Source organism: Vespa mandarinia, chromosome 6 (assembly GCF_050613455.1).
Source record: "Vespa mandarinia isolate Hongniang chromosome 6, ASM5061345v1, whole genome shotgun sequence".
Lineage (NCBI taxonomy): Eukaryota > Metazoa > Arthropoda > Insecta > Hymenoptera > Vespidae > Vespa > Vespa mandarinia.
Genome location: NC_140815.1, coordinates 6,512,184 through 6,532,619, shown reverse-complemented (window position 1 = coordinate 6,532,619; position 20,436 = coordinate 6,512,184). Strand labels below are relative to the sequence as shown.

The 20,436-nt window shown below is 26.4% G+C and overlaps 2 protein-coding genes across 8 annotated transcripts in view; one reads left to right on the top strand and one right to left on the bottom strand.

Annotated features, from left to right (window-relative positions):
• Window positions 1–12,601, top strand: part of LOC118441015 (inositol 1,4,5-trisphosphate receptor-like) — a 33,706-nt gene extending 21,105 nt beyond the window's left edge. Inside the window, exons 22-44 of one of the 2 annotated variants that reach the window (XM_085657603.1) lie at window positions 87–344; window positions 2,017–2,094; window positions 2,904–3,024; window positions 3,122–3,264; window positions 3,722–3,909; window positions 3,993–4,104; window positions 4,523–4,627; window positions 6,208–6,325; window positions 6,452–6,684; window positions 6,778–6,919; window positions 7,006–7,292; window positions 7,388–7,897; window positions 8,008–8,157; window positions 8,232–8,547; window positions 8,677–8,849; window positions 8,965–9,129; window positions 9,244–9,424; window positions 9,523–9,615; window positions 9,733–9,905; window positions 9,985–10,150; window positions 10,220–10,380; window positions 10,483–10,644; window positions 10,729–12,601. In XM_085657603.1, the coding sequence (XP_085513729.1) occupies window positions 87–344; window positions 2,017–2,094; window positions 2,904–3,024; window positions 3,122–3,264; window positions 3,722–3,909; window positions 3,993–4,104; window positions 4,523–4,627; window positions 6,208–6,325; window positions 6,452–6,684; window positions 6,778–6,919; window positions 7,006–7,292; window positions 7,388–7,897; window positions 8,008–8,157; window positions 8,232–8,547; window positions 8,677–8,849; window positions 8,965–9,129; window positions 9,244–9,424; window positions 9,523–9,615; window positions 9,733–9,905; window positions 9,985–10,150; window positions 10,220–10,380; window positions 10,483–10,644; window positions 10,729–10,803 (4,110 nt within the window). In that variant the 3' untranslated portion in view covers window positions 10,804–12,601. The remainder of the gene's footprint in view (window positions 1–86; window positions 345–2,016; window positions 2,095–2,903; window positions 3,025–3,121; window positions 3,265–3,721; window positions 3,910–3,992; window positions 4,105–4,522; window positions 4,628–6,207; window positions 6,326–6,451; window positions 6,685–6,777; window positions 6,920–7,005; window positions 7,293–7,387; window positions 7,898–8,007; window positions 8,158–8,231; window positions 8,548–8,676; window positions 8,850–8,964; window positions 9,130–9,243; window positions 9,425–9,522; window positions 9,616–9,732; window positions 9,906–9,984; window positions 10,151–10,219; window positions 10,381–10,482; window positions 10,645–10,728) is intronic. The other variant, XM_085657604.1, reaches the window with a different exon arrangement.
• Window positions 12,602–15,532: 2,931 nt separating this feature from the next.
• The window catches only part of LOC118440794 (uncharacterized), a 166,672-nt gene continuing 161,768 nt past the window's right edge, over window positions 15,533–20,436 (bottom strand). For all 6 annotated transcript variants that reach the window (XM_035864346.2, XM_085657750.1, XM_085657749.1 and 3 more), the window contains 4 exons: window positions 20,217–20,378; window positions 19,169–19,445; window positions 16,985–17,126; window positions 15,533–16,660 (listed from right to left, as the gene is read on the bottom strand). In XM_035864346.2, the coding sequence (XP_035720239.2) occupies window positions 16,462–16,660; window positions 16,985–17,126; window positions 19,169–19,445; window positions 20,217–20,378 (780 nt within the window). In that variant the 3' untranslated portion in view covers window positions 15,533–16,461. The remainder of the gene's footprint in view (window positions 16,661–16,984; window positions 17,127–19,168; window positions 19,446–20,216; window positions 20,379–20,436) is intronic.

Sequence of the window (20,436 nt, the reverse complement as noted above, 5' to 3'; positions counted from 1 at the left end):
GGTACATTTTCAGTTCTAGTTATTTAATATTTAATATTCATTATAACACAACATACATATATATATATATATGTATATTTCAATAGGTGAAGGAAGCTTACATCAATTTCCTTAATCATTGTTACATAGATACTGAAGTAGAAATGAAAGAAATATATAATTCGAATCATATGTGGTCCTTATTTGAAAAGTCATTCATTGTAGATATGACATTGATTGCAACACCTAAAAGTGATCAACAAGATGCAGATATTGCTTTAGAGAATTATGTGACAAGCTGTTTAATGAATATCATTACTACATTCTTCAGCAGTCCATTTTCTGATCAGAGTACAACAGTCCAGGTAGTGTATTTTTATTTTTTTTTTTATAACAAAATAAAACTTTCTTACGGTTTATTATTATTTTATTTATTATTCTCCATATTTTTTCATTGTTTATTCGGATATATATATATATTCAATTTTTAATTTTTTTTTTGTTATATATACTGTAAAATAAAATTGTTGTGCCTATTTTCAAATATATATAATCTTTTTTATACAGTAACATATCAAATACTTCATGTTTTAAATCATATTGAAAATTTGTGTGAATCATTTTTTTTTCTTTCTTTTATAAACTTATTCTGTTTAAATCAATATATATATATATATATATATATATACAGCACAAAAAATATTTCTTCGAAATAATGGCACATTTTATTTACGCTGTTTATAATTGATTTGTTAATGTATAAAATCGTTTCCCTATATTTTAAATATATCAATTAAAAAACTAAACAGCAAGAATGGCTTTCAAATTTAGTCATCTTCGCGTAAAAAAAAAAAGAAAAAAAAAAAAAGAAAAAAAAAAAAAGAAAAAAAAAAAAAAGAAAAGTAAAATTTTCTGGGTATCTAATGAATTATGTAAATGCATGTGCTTATGACAACTCAGGATATTTGATACTAATTGAATTTAGTAAGCAATCAAGCAATTATAATACATTGGAGTCGGTACAAACAATTAGCAATGAATAATAGTGCTACAAGTTTCATAGGTGTTACACTATACTAGAGAATTAGTATTTCAGCGATCTCATTCTATTATAGTAGTTTCAAGAATATTGTATTGTATTATGTTTTTATTTTATGTTTCATTATATGACTGAAGTTCTTCGAAAATGAGGTAATTGTAGCAATGAATATCAATGAATTATAGATTTAGAAGTACAACTTTGATTGGATTGCTAGTATTATATTAAATATGTAAATATAAAATAGATGTAAACGCAAATGAATTTTAATCGAAGGAAAGAAACTTAGATAATGATAAAAAAACAATTATATAGAAATAATGTAAATATATAATATTGTTAGGTAATTTTCGTTTTCAGGAATAAGAAAACAGGATGATAGAACAAGCTAGAGAAGATAGATTCATTTAAGAAATACATTTTGAATTAGCCATAAAAAATAAATATACATATTCATTTTATATCATAATCTATGCTTTGCATGTTACATACACTAACCATTCATTCATCAACCAAGTACATATCATAGGCACATTGAAGATGTTATTTAACTCAGAATCATTTCTTTTAATTTTTCCTTTTTCTTTTTCTTTTTTTTTTTTTCTGAATATTTTTCATCCTCTTTTTCTCTCTCTCTCCATTTTTATCATTTTTTCATTTCTCCATTTTTTTTTTATAATTTTTATCATTAACTTTGAATTGAACTTCAATTAGTAATTATTTTTAATTAATATTTCGAATTTATAGGAATACGTAGTAGTATATTATCAAATTCGCGTTATCCATTTTATGTAATATAAAATACAATAGTAGACTGATATATAATACATATGATGACATCATTAATATTATTTGATATGTGCTTGGTCATTATTGATTGCACCAGCGGCATGTTCTGTGTTTTTGGCATGCAATACCTGGCCTTCTTGAATCAACAACATGGGTTTACTGGGTCTATGTGCTGGGTCTGTAATGGTGGTGGGTTGATTTACTAATAGAAACAACTGCACGAGGCTAGACTTTATTGGAGCATCAAGGAATGTGACCGGAATATTGACAATAATCTTGCAAGTTATGTGAGTATTAATAGTAGAGTGCTGTCTTGGCCTAAGAACACAAGAATTGTACAAACACACTCCCATTACTTATGTGATTAGTTTTAAAAAACGATATAGAATATATTTCAAAGAATAATATAAGTGCATTTGTTTCTGATAGAAAATACTCTTTCGTTGCATATCCTTGTATAAAGAATAAAATATTAAAAGTAAAAAAAAAAATTTTTTTTTTTCCTTAAAAACAGATAATAAATTTTAATATATTTATGTACACTTATAAAATAATTTGAAAAGTTCGTTGAATAATGTAAGATTATCTTGACAAGGGCCATTATTAATAATTTATTAATAACTATGTTAATAAATATTGGCTTATATAGTCTTGATATTCTTAATAATAATTACAAGTCTTGTAACACTATTAAGATAGTATCTATAAATATGCAGTTTGTTTTTACAATTAGTAACATTGACAAGTAATGTTTGTAATTGACAGCATGAGTTTCAAAATGGGTATAGTATTTAATATATATATATATATACACATATATGTACATATTTTATGCAACAAAGAGTTTCAGTGTACTATTAAAATTACATTTTAAACTCTTTATTATAAATTTTATAAAATTATATGTACACTATAATTACAATTTATACTTAAAAACAAATAACACACATTAATACAATAAAAGCACTCACATGGTCGTATTTATTCAATTTTTTCTCATTTTGTTTGTTATTTATATTAAAAATTTTGTATCAAAAATTGTTTAGAAAACAATTAATTATTTTTCTTTTTTTTTTTTTTTTTTGTTAATTATTAGACCCGACAGCCTATATTTGTCCAGTTACTTCATGCAGCATTTAAAGTATCACAATGTATATGGTTGAATGCAGGACAAAGATTCAATGTAGAAAATTGTATAAGAACATTATCCGACGTTGGTAAGTTGTAAAAGTATAATAAAAAATTTATATGATTATTTAATAATTATTTAAATTATTATATATGGTTGAATAATATTTTACTTTGAAATTTAAGCTAAGGGAAGAGGTATTGCCATTCCTACTGATTTGGAAAGTCAAGTTGCATCTATGTTTAATAAAGCAGCGATGCTTAGCAGGCAAACAAGTAAATGGCTTCAAGCTGCTAAACAACCGAAAATAGAACGTACTCAAAGTCAGGTGATTATAGAAAAATTAAAAATATATATTCAAATATTTCTTGTGCATTCATGATGTTATAATAAGTTTCCTTAAATGTATAGAGTGATATGCTTTTGATGGACAGCTGTAAAGATGAGGTAAAAGTTGTTCAAAACTCATAGCATTAATTTGAATCCTTAGATTTTTATGTATATTTTTGAAATAATAGTATATTAAATAAATTAATATATATATATATATATATATATATATTATAATTATATATATATATGATATATATACATATAATTTTCAGTAATGAGATGTATATTAGTAAGAGTTATTTGTACAAATTGTAATTTGCTCTATACAAAAATTAAATTACATAATGTTATTCTCACATAATATAGTACATTTATAGGAAAATCGTGATAAAAATAATATCCTTTTATGCCTGAATTATATTTATAACCGTATAGTCTTTTTTTCTTCGTAGCTGATGCGCCTGGATCGTAGTATTATAGAAGGTTTACAAGACATAGTATGTTTATTGGAAGAACAACTTAAACCATTGGTACAATCAGAATTATCCTTGTTGGTTGATATTCTCTATCGACCGGAACTATTATTTCCAGCAGCAACTGAAGCTAGAAAACGATGTGGAAATGGTGGATTTATTAGGAGGTAATATTTTTTTTAATTATTATCACTTTCATAATTTGCAATGATAAAGCCCCGTTATAGATTTAATCATATTTGTATTTTAGATTGATCAAGCATACCGAAAAATTACTCGAAGAAAAAGAAGAAAAATTATGTGTAAAGGTATTAAAAACACTTCGAGAAATGATGGCGATTGATCCTGAATACGGGGAAAAAGTAAGTTTCGTAATTTCTTTTTTTGCACGAAATACGAGTTATAGAAATCATTTAAATATAAGGAATAATAAAACTCATAACATTAAGCAATTGGATATTCAGTATAGTTAATGAAAATCTGTTTAGCTTGATCTTTTTTAAATTGCACTCTAGCTTTACAGAAAGCTGAATGTCCAATTAATCATTGCACTTTAGATGACCAATACACAAGTAGATATTTTTTATTTGCTAATATAACGCGAGAATAAAAAAAAAAAAAAAAAAAAAAAAAGAAAAAAGAAAAAAGAAAAAAAGAAAAAAAAAAGAAAAAACGTTAATAAGCTTTCTGAATATGCCATACAAAGTGTTACAATCCTTGGGTGAGTATATCTCGTAGAATAGATATGTAGGTAAAGATGTTTTCACGCTGCGAACGAAGAATGAAGATATTTTGGAACATGCAGATTCAGAAAAGAAGACCGAATCTCAACTTGGAACAGATTCCAATGATCAATGTGATCGTCATATGACACAGGAAGAGCGGGTAAAAATTAGTGTAGATAGAAACGGTATTTTAAGGGCACAACGTATATAATAAATCGTTATAATAATTGATTTCTATATAATACATATATACAAAAACACATTGTGAACAATTAAAAAGAGATTGTGAACAAACAAAATAATATATTTATTAAAGCATATTCAGATTTATTAAAAAGTATCATTTTTATTAATGAGTACTTTATAATTCTGCAAGAATAATTAAATGATTTATACGAAGTAAAATATAAATTTTATATTTAAAATAAGTATTCGCGTTAAGATATAGAATAATAATGTACGTTGTGTAGAATATTTTTCTGCACGTGCTCGATTTAATTTTGCATGTTACTTTTTAATATGCTATTACTATTACAATTAGCGTTTTCATCACACTATATTATTACATTCACGTTTGCATTGATTCATTTAACTAAATAAATATTAGTATTGATGTCATAATACAAATAAAAAAAAATTGTTAATAAAAATAATCGAAAAAAAAAATAAGTGACACCTGTATATTTACTCCGTTTAGTATATTAATTCATTTGCTGTTTTCCATTTATGCTTTTCTCAAAAGGTATATATATACATATACATATATATATTATATATATATATATATGTGTACATACATACATATATATATGTATACATATATTTAACATAGTTAGATATAGATGTGTAAATATGTATGGATTGAAAAGTTGATGTACCAATACAGAAGTAGATATCAAGTTTTTTCTTGAAATATTATAGTTAAAATAATTATTATGGAAAATTATTATCATATAAGAGGTAATATATTATGTTATATTAGATAAACCACTTATCAGGACTATTTTTTTCAAAAATTCTTTTTCTTATTTGAAATTACGGATTACTGTGTTTATAATTTTTGATTTTGTAGAATAATAGTTTGTAAAATATAATACACATAATATTTATCAATTATTTTTTTTAATCATAATCTGTCTATATAAGTGGTCTGCATCGTGCATAATTAGAAGTATGGATATTACGAAATAAAAAAAGAGTGTATATAAATAGTAATGTATAAATTATTGCATTTTTTAGTGATACCAATTGTAATCTTTTTCTTTTTTTTTTTTTTGATGATATTCTCTTCATGCATTTTTTAAATTGTTATGAACTTTTATAATAGTACTTCTTCATTCCTTTTCATTTTGATTCCTCTAGTTGATTGATAAGAAAGAAAGAAAGAAAAAAAAATCGGAACAATACTCTATTTTATTATTCGTACAGTAATTCCTGACAACGAAGCACAATTTTTTGTTTTTTTTTTTGTTTTTTTTTTTTTTTTTCTTGCATCCGATATATGAATGTAAATAAATATATTGTTTATACAGGCATTCTATTAATGGCACACATATTTATCCTTATTCAATGCACTGTGAATGTAAATACACACACATTTTACAATATTTATTGAGAATATTATTAGATGTACATTTTTTGAGATAAAGTTTTAATAACGTAGCGGAATTGTATTGGTACATCATTTTAATAAAATTACTGTTACCTGTATCGTTATAAATATCCATTCCTTTTCTACAGGGGGATGCATTAAGGCATAATTTATTGACACGTTACTTCGGGAAGACATTTATTCAGAAGCCTGAAAATGTTGAAATTGGAGTATCCTGTACAATGGCTGTAACTCATGGGCCAGGAGGTGATGAAAAAAAAAAAAAAATAAAAAAAAAAAAAAGATAAAGAAAAATATTTTTATATTTAACATAATGATGCATTTCAATGTTATATTAATGTGATATATTAATTTGTACATATATTTATATAGCTAAGATGTTAAGTCGTGCAGGAAGGACTTTGCATGAAGTTCAAAGCCATTTAGACAAGGAAGGTGCTTCAGATTTGGTTGTAGAACTTGTTATTAAAAGTGTACACTCTCCTAGTATATTTGTTGAAGTTGTTGAATTAGGAATTGCACTTTTGGAAGGTGGCAATCCGATTATACAAAAAAGTGTATTTAATAAATTGATGGGTGCTGATTTAAGTCAATCATTTTTCAAGGTATCCATTTGATATTTACATTTCGTTATAACGTTATGGTTAATTAGATTGGACAATAAAAATCTCTGTTTAATTTGTAATATTTTAATTAAGGTTTTTTATGATAAAATGAAAGATGCGCAACAGGAGATTAAGTCAACCGTGACTGTGAATACATCCGATATAACGGCAAAAACTAATGAGGATAAGGAACCAAATAAGGAAATAGATAAAATATCAAGAAAACGTGTAACAGGTAATTGTTATATTTTATTATTATTATATATGGATTATAATATGTAAATATTTAATATCGTGTAAAATATTATTATATACTTTTAGGTAAGCTTAATGGAATCGTTTGTACCGATGATTTACGAGATGATTTAAATACAATTACGATGACTAATGCTCAAGTATATGGGAACACGCGTAATCTTCTACCTGGGGAAGATGTAACAAATAATGCAGTGGAAGAAATGATCGGTGACAAATTGGAAAGAACACGCGCTGAGCCTACGCCTGGCGTTGAAAAGGATGATACTCAGCTTAGCGTAAAAGTATTAGTAATGCAACCAATCTTACGTTTTTTACAATTATTGTGCGAAAATCATAATCATAATCTTCAGGTAATTCAATATATGTAAAGTATAATATGTTCTTTTTTTTTTTTTTTTTTTTTTTTTTTAAGATTAAATCTTAACAATACTTTTATTATATTCAGAATTTTCTTCGGAATCAAAACAATAAAACCAATTTTAATTTGGTATCCGAAACTCTAATGTTTCTTGATTGTATTTGCGGCTCGACAACCGGTGGATTAGGCTTACTTGGATTATATATTAATGAAAATAATGTTGCATTAATTAATCAAACTTTGGAAACACTGACAGAATATTGTCAAGGACCTTGTCATGATAATCAGAATTGTATTGCAATACACGAGTCTAATGGTTTAGATATTATAACGGCTTTGATATTGAATGATATTAATCCTTTGGGTAAAACTAGAATGGATTTGGTATTGGAACTGAAAAATAATGCAAGTAAATTGTTATTGGCTATTATGGAAAGTAGAGGTGACAGCGAGAACGCTGAAAGAATATTGTACAATATGAATCCAAAGCAATTAGTTGATGTGGCATGTAGAGCATTTCATCAAGAATCATTGGATGATGTAACTGATATTGATGATTCATCGACTAATGGAGAGGAAGGAGTATCTCCTAAAGAGGTAAAACGATGCGACATTAAAATGTAATCCGTTCGTTTGTTATTTGTCATATTATTAAAATGCTTTTTTTTTTTTTCTTTTTTCTTTTTTTATTTTTTTTTTTTTTACAGGTCGGCCATAATATTTATATCTTATGTCATCAATTGGCTCAACATAATAAAGAGTTAGCAACTATGTTAAGGCCGTCAGAAGAAAATAATGCAGATCCTAAAATCAATAAAGCATTGCAATATTATGCATCGCATACAGCTCAAATTGAAGTACATTAGATATTATTATATTTTCAAATGTTAAATATTGTATATAAATTTAAATGATTAATATTTTATTTCAGATTGTTAGGCATGATAGAACATTAGAACAAATAGTTTTTCCTATACCAGAAATATGCGAACTTATTACCGTTGATACGAAGATTAAAGTGTTACATACCACTGAACGTGATGATCAAGGATCAAAAGTATCAGATTTCTTTGAAAGAACGGAGGATATGTTTAATGAAATGAAATGGCAAAAGAAACTTAGAGGACAGCCAGTATTATTTTGGATGAGCAGTTACATGTCATTGTGGAGTAATATTTTATTTAACTGTGCTGTCCTTATAAACTTAATTGTAGCTTTCTTCTATCCATTTGTAGATTCTGTACCAAGTAAGTTTTACATATAAATATGATAATTCAATGGAAGGATAGAGATACTGTGAAAAAAAGTATATTATTAATATTAAATGTATATATATATTTTCTTTTTTTTTTTTTTTTTTTTTTTTAATTTTATAGAACTCGGTTCTCATTTGTCAGCTCTTATTTGGGCTGTAATGCTTTCATCTGCAGCTATTGTCATTACATTGCCACGGGAATCGGGTATACGTACGTTAGTTGCGTCAACAATTTTACGATTAATATTTTCTATAGGACCAGAACCAACTTTATGGTTACTTGGATTTGTTACGGTACGAAACATCATTATAATTTCTTTTAATTTGGATATTAATTTAAATTCGTTAATTTATTTATTTATTTATTTTTTTTTTTTTATATATATATATCCTATTCTTTTTTTTCCAGATCGTTTTAAAGATCATTCACCTAATAAGTATTATAGGAAATCAGGGGACCCTAACTAAAAGTTTAGAACAAATAATAACAAATGGTGAAATATTATATCACGCATCATATTTAATATTTTGTGTATTAGGACTTTTGATGCATCCATTTTTCTATTCGGTTTTGGTAAGCGTTTGAAAATAAACAAAGTACATTATATGTTTCGTGCATTTGTAAGTATAAAAATGTAATTCTTGTTTTTCTTCTTTTTTTTTTTTTTTTTTTTTTTTCTCCATCCAGCTTTTCGATGTGGTTTATCGAGAGGAAACATTGCTCAATGTAATAAGATCTGTAACGAGAAACGGAAGATCTATCATACTCACTGCTGTATTGGCTTTGATTTTAGTTTATATGTTTTCTATTATTGGATTTATGTTCTTTAAAGATGATTTTCTGGTTAGCGTTGATGAAGAAATTATTCGTAAGTATATATTTCTAATATTTTTGAATGAATCCCGGTCATAATTATTAACGTAAAAAGTATAGTAAATATATACATTGATTTGAATTTTTTTTTAGCAACATTTGACGATGAAACTATCAATACTTGTAAAATTAGTAATAATGAAAAGTGTGAACCAACTGAAACAATGTCACGATATATACGTGAAGGTTGGTTATTTATTTCTTTATTTCTTTATTTATTTATTAATTAATTCTTTCGATGTAATTTTTTTTTAACGCATTTCAATTATTTTAATATATTAATATTCTATAATGTCATTTTAGTTAATGAACAAGGAAATAATCAAGATTTGGTTAATATTGGCGGTGAAATAAAAGAACGGGCATGTGATTCATTAGTTATGTGCATTGTTACAACATTGAATCAAGGTTTAAGAAATGGCGGAGGAATAGGTGATGTTTTAAGAGCACCGTCAAGCACAGTAATATCATTTTGTGTTTGTATATAACTGTAATTTTTTTTTGATACTAATATTATAGTTTCAATATGATATGTAAAATATATATGAATTATAGGAACCACTGTTTGTTGCTAGAGTCGTATACGACTTACTATTCTTCTTCATAGTGATAATTATTGTTTTGAATCTCATATTTGGTGTTATCATCGATACGTTTGCTGATCTTAGATCGGAGAAACAACAGAAAGAATTGATTTTAAAGAATACTTGTTTTATTTGCGGTAAGTTTATTATTTAATTACGAATGTATGCGTTTAGATCTATATATATATATAAATTTTTTTTCATAGGTTTAAATAGATCAGCTTTCGATAATAAAACTGTATCTTTCGAGGAACATGTTAAACATGAACATAATATGTGGCATTACCTTTATTTCATCGTTTTGGTAAAGGTAAAAGATCCAACAGAGTTTACAGGTCCGGAATCATATGTTTATGCAATGGTGAAGGTAATCATTTGTATATGTTATTAAGTATTTGGTTTTTTTTTTTTTTTTTTTTTTTTTTTTTTTTTTTTTTTTTTTCTTAACATTTCATATCTCTTTTAACAGGATAGAAATCTTGATTGGTTTCCACGATTAAGAGCAAAATCTTTAGCAGCTGATGAGGGTGAAGGAGAACAAGTAGAACTGAGAAGTTTACAGTCACAATTAGAAACTACTCAACAATTGGTGAAATGTCTTTCACAGCAACTCACAGAGTTACGTGATCAGGTATATCATCTTTTTTTTTTTATTTACATTATTTATATGATTATTTGTATCGTTATTATTTCTTTCTTTATATTTTCCCATTAGATGACGGAACAAAGAAAACAAAAACAACGTCTTGGTCTTTTAAATTCTGCATCTCCGCTTTTACACAATATGTAAGCGAAGATTTAAAAAAAACGCTACGGATATAATATATATATATATATATTATATATATATATATATATATACATATATATATATTAAAAATTTTAAATAAATAATTTAAATTTATACGGAGATCTGTATAAATTTAAAACTAAATTGCTATATCCTCCTTAGCCGTAGCTGCATTTTACCTTGATATTCTAAAAAGGATACATGTCCATATGTTTCTGGCAAGATTTTAAGGACATTAAAGATCTATAGGTAGGCATCTCGGATTATGCGTACGGTTTTGTTCCTAATTTTGAAGAAAATGATCTATATAATGAAATGATATGACATGGAGATATTAGATATGATGCGCACTTCAGTTTTTTATTATTATTATTATTATTATTATCATTATTATTATTATTATTATTATTTATCATGTCATCTCAACTTATTATAATTTATATCATTTTGAAGATCTTATGTTCTGATATTAAATCATTCATTTATATTACTTCAAATATCTAAACAATTATTTTTTTTCTTTTTTTTTTCTTTTCTTTTTATTTTTTTGCCATGGATATACAAATAATTAAAATAATTTAAAATAGCAATTCGTGCTTTATGTGATTTAAGAAAAGGATATCGTAAAAAGTATATATATATATATATATAAAAAATTCTAATTTAAAGATTTATTGTATTAATTTAGTAGGAGTGTAATTAGTATATAAGGAGCTCGATTGACTTAAATGAAGCATTTTAATAGTGGTTTAAACAAATTTTTATCATTTATGTCAGATCTGTCTATTCAATTGTAGCATTAAATTGAATGTGATTTACTGTTATTGCATTTAGAAAACGAATATATTATATATGAGAATCTAGCATTTTGGCATTTCGAAAAAAGTGAAACTTTCTATTTTGCAAGTGATCGCGACAAATCTATTTTACTTTTGCTTTATGATACATTAAATGGTCATTTCGTTAACGTAATTACATTCTTTTTTTTTTTTTTCTTTTTTTATTTTTTATTTTTTTTTATTAAACCTTGAAAGTCTATTTCAATGATAATAAAATTCTACGATCACTTACAAAACAGACACATTTCTCCTTTCGATATTTTGTGTATAAAGTTAGATTTATATTTGTAAGCAAACAAATATGAGATGTATTTCATAGCGATATAAGAGTAGATTTTTATTAAATATTGTATTAGCGCGCACAATTTGTTATGCCTTTCATTTTAAATCGAATATTGTAGATTTAAGAAGAAAAAAAAAAAAGAAAAAAAAAAAAAGAAAAAAGAAAAAAAATTCAAATCTAAACAATTGTTATCCATGTTAAACATATATACCATTGTGTTTCTTAATTGTTGATACTTGATGAATATTGTTGCTTTATTGGGAATGTTGACTATTTTTTACATCATTTTATCCTTTAATATAGAGATGTATACAAGAGAACTGAATGACATGTATAATTTTAAGAATATTAACATATATTAATATAATAAATTGCACCTGATAGTAATATATTCTAGAATGTATATATACATATGGAAAAGTTGAAAATGAATATCATTTGCAATATTCCTTTCATAGTCATTGATGTCAATGTTATATAATTGGTATCATGCTATATACGTGTCTGATCTGATATCTATTATAGATCATATTGTAGATCATTTTAATTAAAGAAAATTAGTATATCACTGGTTAATAGCAGGTTTTCAAAAAATTAATAGAGATATATATATATGAAAGATGAACAAAATTCATTAGATTTGGTAATTTCTATTAATTTATTTATCAATTGAATTATAAATATAAAATAATAATTCATAGGGATCAATTAAATATGAAATAAGAAATATAAAATGGATATATATATATATATATATATATATATATATATATCGTAGTTTTGTTTGTTCAAAATTATATTATATGGAAACTTTTATAATGTTGAAAACAAATTATTAATTATGTTAATTAATTATGTTTTATTTTTGAAATATTCGTCAATTTTTATGTATAAATAAAATACTTTGATAATTTTGTTGTTACTAAACCATTCTAAATAAGCAGTGTAATAGTTTTTTGTTTCTTCAAATTATTATTATTATTATTATTATTATTATTATTATTATTATTATTATTATTATTAATATTATTATTATGAATTAAAGTCTTTCTACATAAAGTACACATCTTTCATATTTTTCGAGTTATATGATAAACTTTCTGTGTTTCAAAGATGTAATTTTTATATGATGTATATAGTTACATTGTTATACACACATATATGTATATATATATATATATATATATATATATGCATATATATATATGTTACAAATTAACTTTATTAATAGTTTTTTTTTTTTTTTTTTTTTTTTTTTTATTAAACGAATCTTTAAGTCAATTTTATATTATATTTTATATTATATGAGTATGAGAAATTTGTAAATTAATATTATAGAATATTGTATGATAATAGATGGTAATGAGATGTATTACTTTCAAGTATGCATTTTTTATCTTATAAATAGAGTACATATATATACACGTATATACATACATATATATACGTATATATGTATATATGTATATATATATATATATAAACATACATACACACACTTATAAGTTGTATTAGAATTTCAATGTGAATAAATTGTATTCTTTTTTATGGAGTGCTGTTTATGTATAAAAGACGAAACAAAAGATTTGTTTATGGAGGAACAAAAAGATAGGAAAGAAAAAAGCGAATATTTTATTTTACTTTATTTATACTTTATATGAAACAATTGACTATTTATTGTGACTTATATATACGTAACTATTACATGTAACATGTATTCTTCCTATAAGTAAGACGTATCTTGTGCAAAATCGGTAATTTCACTTAAAGTGAAAAAATTTAAAAATCCTTTCGATCTAAATCGTTTCACACCTTACTTTTTTCTGTTTTCTTTTTCTTTTTCTTTTTTCTTTTTTTTTTTTTTTTTTGTTTTGTTTTCTTTTTTCCTTTTAATCAATCAATGTGAATACATTTTAAACTTCTTTCTAAAAAGAGGCGACGAATAAATGTGAAATAGTTGCCGCTGTTTTTTTTTTTTTTTCGGAGGAAGCACATAACCGATTTAACACACCAAACCATCACTCAAGTTGCATTTTTAAACTCTTCGATGACTCATTGGAATAATTAAAAATCTGTGCTTCTTTAATGTCATACAAGTCATCCGTTTAATACGCAGTCGGTGCTAGTAGTCATACGCAGACTTTCGTCAAAAATTACATTTCCCTTTTTTTCCTTCATTTATCTTTTCGACGAGATTTGAAAATTTTACTCTGCATCGTTTTTTTTTCCTTTTTTCTTTTCTTATCCTTTCTTTTTTTTTTCTTTCTTTCTTTCTTTCTTTCTTTCTTTTTTTTTTCTTTTTCTTTTTTTTTCTTTTTTTCTTTTTTTTTACTTTACAATAGCTGAAACAATTTATTCGCAATATGAAATTATTAATTGGACATAAACGTATTATTTATATATTTTAAATGGGACACATCGAAAACTAGTCAGTCTTCATGAAATTTTTACAACGAAATCTTATTATATAGAAAATAAATCCCGTAAGCTTTTGCAGATAGAAAAAAAATTTTCGCCAAAAGATATGGAAGGATGAAAGTTAGTTATTATATATATAGGCCGCTTATAGATAAGAAAGGTATTCTAAAAAAGTGTATAATCATCAAAATTTAATCTCAGTGCTATGAAATTAATGAGGATTCCCATTGATGTAATAAATCTCATAGATATTACGATAATGGGATCGATTGGTTGCGCTTGAAATTATTTCGTTTTTCCTTTTTTTTTTTTTTTTTTTTTTTTCTTTGACGCGTCGTCGACGAATAACGTTAAGATGATTTTATGATCTTTTTTGCTTTCCTTTCTTTTTTTTTTTCTCTTTTCTCATACCTTTTTTCTCGTAGCCGCGTATTAAACCATTAATATCGTATATGAATATCGTTAAGCATTCGTTTTCTTTTCCTTTTTTCTTTCTTTCCTTTTTTTTTTTTTTTTGTTTTTGTTTTTGTTTTTCCTCTTTGTTAGATGCCTTACATGCTTTAACATATGTCCTTGCTAATGACGCATTAAGTAGCACTTTTGTGTAAGTAATCTTTTTCTGTCAATGACCCATTGTCAAAGAATAACGAAGGCATAAAAGATTCATTGAATTATGTAACAATTATAAATGCATAATTGCAACAAGAACGTTTTGTTGCTATCGATATGATCGCTCGTACTAAGATTTCTATACTAGAAATGAATTTTTAGCGTAGGAAGATGTGACAATCATTTGTCGCAATGATTATCACAACATATATGTAACAATAAATTCGAAGGTGCCTTGGGTATAAAGCTCGTTCTTTAAAATACATTTGTTCCATTTCTTTTATCCATAGAATCGCGTGTCGTTATAAATATCAATATCTTATAAGTATATATATATATATATATATATATATATATATATATGTATATATATTTATATGTATATCTTACATATAATAATTTTCCGTCGACTTAATTAATTCGTTTTATTCTGTACAAATCCTATTAAGTTTATTACGTATTTACAATCTCCCTATATATAAGTTCTTTCTTTTTCTTCTTTTTTCTTCTTTTTTCTTCTTTTTTCTTTTTTTTCCTTTTTTTTTTTTCTTTTTCTTAAATCTTTTTCTTACGCGTCTAATTTGGCATTCGCGCTATAGAGAATGTGTGTTTTTTCGATAATTCAAATCCGTGCATCGCCTTTGTTGCAAATCAATTTTCTATGTATATATGTATATGTATATTTATATATGTATGTATATATGTATGTATATGTATATGTATATATATATATATATATAATATTTACATTCACTGTGTGATTTAGAGCTTGATATAGCTTTTAGTTTTACAAGATAGTCGATTTTGCCAGACACTTCCATCTTCTTTTATTAATTTTTTTTTTAATGTGATTTTTATATTATAAACTTCTACGTGTTTGTCGTATCAGTTAATTTACCGAACAATATTACAAAGAATTTTTTTATCAATCTATCCACGATATCTAAATCCACTTTTTTTCTTCCTCTTTTCTTTCCTTTCCTTTTTTCTTCTTTTTATTTATTTATTTATTTATTTATCCTTTTTTTATTGTAGAAAACGATTTTGATAAATTTTTAAATCTTATACGGGTATACGTGCGAATACGAGTTTACGTGTTATTTAAAGGTATTTCTTTATTCTTGATCAAAAAAAAAAAAGAAAAAAAAAAAAAAAGAAAAAAAAACAAAAGTGATTACTCTCGGTAAAATAAAGTTTACAAAAGATAAACTATACCCGTATATATTTGTCGATAGATTCGACAATAATTTCTTTGTAAAATAATAATAATATAGTCGACATTTGTAAAATCTCATGTATCATGGTGGACTTGATTAACATTTTATTTCTCTCTCTAACCCTCTCTCTTTCTTTTTTTCTTTTGAATTGTCAAAGTTACTTCAGATTGAACGTTAACGTTAATTAAATTCTTTCTCTTTATCGACATATTTTATATACACAACGTAAAATTTAGGCTCGTTTAATTAACAGGAACGTTTAGATCGTGATTAGCCAAGGAATAGAAAATCCTCAACAATCGATCGAATAGATCAATAATAATATCAGGAGGAAGGTGAAAATAATTTTCTTTTTTGGTTTAATATTAATCGAGGAATCGGTAATGTGATTTGGTGCTGGCGATGGTCCACTTTGTCGGGTATTAGCGATAACAGTATGGCTTCTCCATTTCATGGTATATTGAGGCGCTGTTCTACCCAAGGCTTGTAATCTATCAAAAGAAAGATAATATCAATATAATAATGATTTATTATTAATTTTCTTATTTTTTCTTTTTTTTCTTTTTTTCTTCGGACACAAACATCACAAATAGTTTTCATCGTGGTTTTATCGAAGTATTTTTTACGACGATCAATGTCGGCAATATCTCTGTGGGTAATGAAAGTAGGAAAAAAGAAAAAAAGAAGAAAACAAAAAAAGAAAAAGAGGAAGACGAAGAAAAACTATCTTTTAAACGAGATAATACGGTAGGTCGTAAAAAAACTTTAGCAAAGTTCAATGGTTAATCGTTCGGAGTAGTTGGTAAGAAACTTGCCTAACTACAGCGGTATTCTCCTTCCAAGGTAGCGTGAAATTTTTGTGCACGTCCCTCGAGCAAAATGTGTGCAATCTTTCTCCCGCGGGATCACCGTTTTCGTTGTACTTATGAATGGTGAGATTCCATGCCGTACATGGTCCTAGAAAAAGATACAAACGTTGTTAAATGTTTTGTATCGACGATTATTATTAATCATTAAAAATAATTTCTATCAAAGATCCAACAAAAGTATAAAAGTTAAACGATAATTTGTAATATGACGAATATATACATTGTACTTGTATATATTTTCAATTGAAACATTTTCACTTTTTCATTTTTAAACATACTATAATAATAATCCCATTTAATTTGTATCTTGAAATTAATTAATATTATTATTAATAATAATAATATTATTATTATTATAGCGTTCTTTCGTTGTTTGATAATATGAATGGAATTTTTGAAGCATTCGAGAAGTGCTATGCAAATATTTGCATAAATGTACGGAGAAAGAGTGGTAATAATAAATTTAAAAAACAAGAAAAAAAAAGAAAAAAAAAGAAGAAGAAGAAGAAGAAAAAAGTAAACAAACAAAAAAGGAGAGAAAAAACGTAGAGAAAAGTATTGTGCATTTTTTATGAGAATATTTCAGGGACGGTACACAGTGATAAGAAGAGATTTTCGATCGCTCCTGTTCTATCCACATTCTTGACGCTCTTCAAATCCGCAGACTAGGATCTCAGTGACATAGTCGTACGATTTTCATATTTAAGATGGACACATTGATTAAATTTTACGATGAATCGTGAATGAAAGAGAACATTTGATTGTCGTTTTATCATTCTGTTCAATACATCGTCATTAATGAGGTATTTCGTTTATATCTATATCTTGTTACGCAATGTGTCAGTAAATGTAATCCTTTTTTGTCAATAAGAAAAAAATAGACGTATAATATTGTGTGATATAAAAAAAAATTGCTTTAAAACGAGAGCGAGACGACCAATCATAATCGTCGATTATATCAAATAGATTTTATTTGACATCGTAGCATTGCATTTATAAATTTCGATAAAACGATCAAAAATTGGCGAAGAGTTGTATAAATGAAAACTTTGAAAACGAATGATGTAGCGAGATTCCAAATTTTCAAGAAAAATCCTTTATTGGATTTAGTACGACAAGAAAAACAAAAGCTTTACTGTGAAACTACTATCATCTTCCTTTCTTCTTTCTCTTTCTATTCGTGTTTTTCTTTTTACCTCTCTTCTATCATCTTTCTTTTTTTTTTTTTTTTTTTTTCTTCTCTTTTTCTTCTCTCCTATTTTTTTTCTCTCCCAAGGTTTTCTTTTCTTAGCTTTTCCTAACCACTGTCTGAGAAAGAGATGGGGAATTACAGAGACGAAACTACAACCCCAAAGCTTCGCCAAGAGCGGAAAAGGAAATGGTTTTAATATACCTCCTTCTGTAGTTTTCTTAAATATTTCTTGTTTCTTTTAAAATCCTTTAGGGATTCGCATTGCGCGGATCTAGAGCAATGTTAAAAAAAAATTTTTCAAATCTTTTCGCAAATACGAAAATTGTTTCGACAAGTCTTCAAAAATGCTTGAATATCAGTGATAATAAGATTTCTTCTTTTTGTTTTTCTCTCTTTTCGTTTTCTTTTTCTTTTTTTTAGCGCAAAAAAATTTAATCAATAACACACACACACACACACACACACACACACAGTAGCGTCCCTTTGCGTATACATCGATGTTGTACAAACGTATATACATACGTGTAACGTGGTAGAGAGACTTCCTAGGAATTGATTATTTTCTTTTTATCTTTTTTTTTTTTCCCCCCTGTCAATATCTTTTTTATATCATAAGATGGCAGGAACACATTTTAGCGTCTATATTACAAACATGAATATTTACGTACGAGTCTCGCAATCACTTTTAACGATTCTTTGATCTTAAGTCATAAAAATATTCATTATCCATATTTAATTATTTTGTAAAATCTTTTCAAAGGATTCGAACGTTTTATATGATAAATTTGATTTTTAATCTATCAATGTTCTTCGTGTTATCTCACGCTTAAAACAATTTAAAGAGATATCTGTATTTTATATATTAACTAGAAAGAAAGAGAGAGAGAGAAAGAGAGAGAGAGAGAGAGAGTTTAATTTATTAAGAAAAATCTACTTACTACTCTGATTGGACTTCACCTCGATGGTAATCTGTCGATCGGTCAGAGATTCTAAGATCCAAGTACACTTCTGCTGATAATACTGATTGAGCTTTAAGCCAGCTTTAGCTAGGTCGCCACCGTTCACCTCGCCCTCAAGTTTTCTCGTCGTGTGATCACCGCAATAAGTATCCTTGACGAACTTATAAGCGGCACGAAAATTCAGTCCACCCATCGAAAATCTCGACCATTCGATATAAACCGGTGTCCAACTTCTTATTCCTACTGGCAGCCAGTCCTATTCGTACAAGTTTATACAAGTAGACAAATAAAGTCATAATTGGTACGATTTGAAATGTTTTAAAATAGATAGAAAATTGCGAGAAGATTGTATTTGATTTGAATGAAAATTTATCGTTAAGCGCAGGCAAAAAGTAAAAAAGGTAAACAGGACAAAAAAAAGGAAAAGAAAAAAAAAAAAAAAAAAAAAGAAAAAAGAAAAGGAAGGAAAAAAAAGGAAGTCCCGAGCGAACGATTGAGGAAACGATCGATCGGGATAAGTCGTTGGATTTTTTTGTTCCTTTTTTTTCTCCTCTTTTTTTGTTCTCTCTTTTTTTATTTCTCTCTTTCTCTCTCTCTCTCTTTTTCTTTTTTGAAATAGAAGAAAAAGAAAAAAAGAAGAGAAGGAAATGAACGGGAGATAAATGTGGATTGGTAAAGGGAACGGATAATTTATATATAAGGCATCCGATCGATGGACTCGCGTTACGAGCGTATCTCCGGTGAATAAATTTTGAATGAAACTCTTGATATCGGACGATGGAGTGTGGCAAAGAAGTAAAATAAGAACGTTCGGTTTGCCACCGAAGAGAATCAACGGCTGCTCGTAGTAGAACATTTTCCGAATTAAACGAGCTCGAGTTCAATGAGTAGTGCTTCCTCGAACTTTTGAAGGAAGCAATTTCGCGAAAGTAACGGGAGAGGAAACGGGTAGAAAGATAAATCGTCGTCGTCGTCGAGATTACGTCGTCGAGGATTACTTTCAAAGAAGAAATCAGGCTCGGATTACCTGATAGTTTCCGCAGAGACAGGTGACGACATGACCAGTTTCAGAGACGAGCAGAAGATGATCCATATTCTCCAATGATTTATTACTGACGCAATGACACCCGCTGTCGCCGCATTTCGTTTCGCAGAGATTATTCGATATCTGTTTTGAACTGCTTTCCACCTAAGGATAGAACGAACAAGGAAAGAGGAAATGAAATTAAATTAAATCGAAAAGAAAA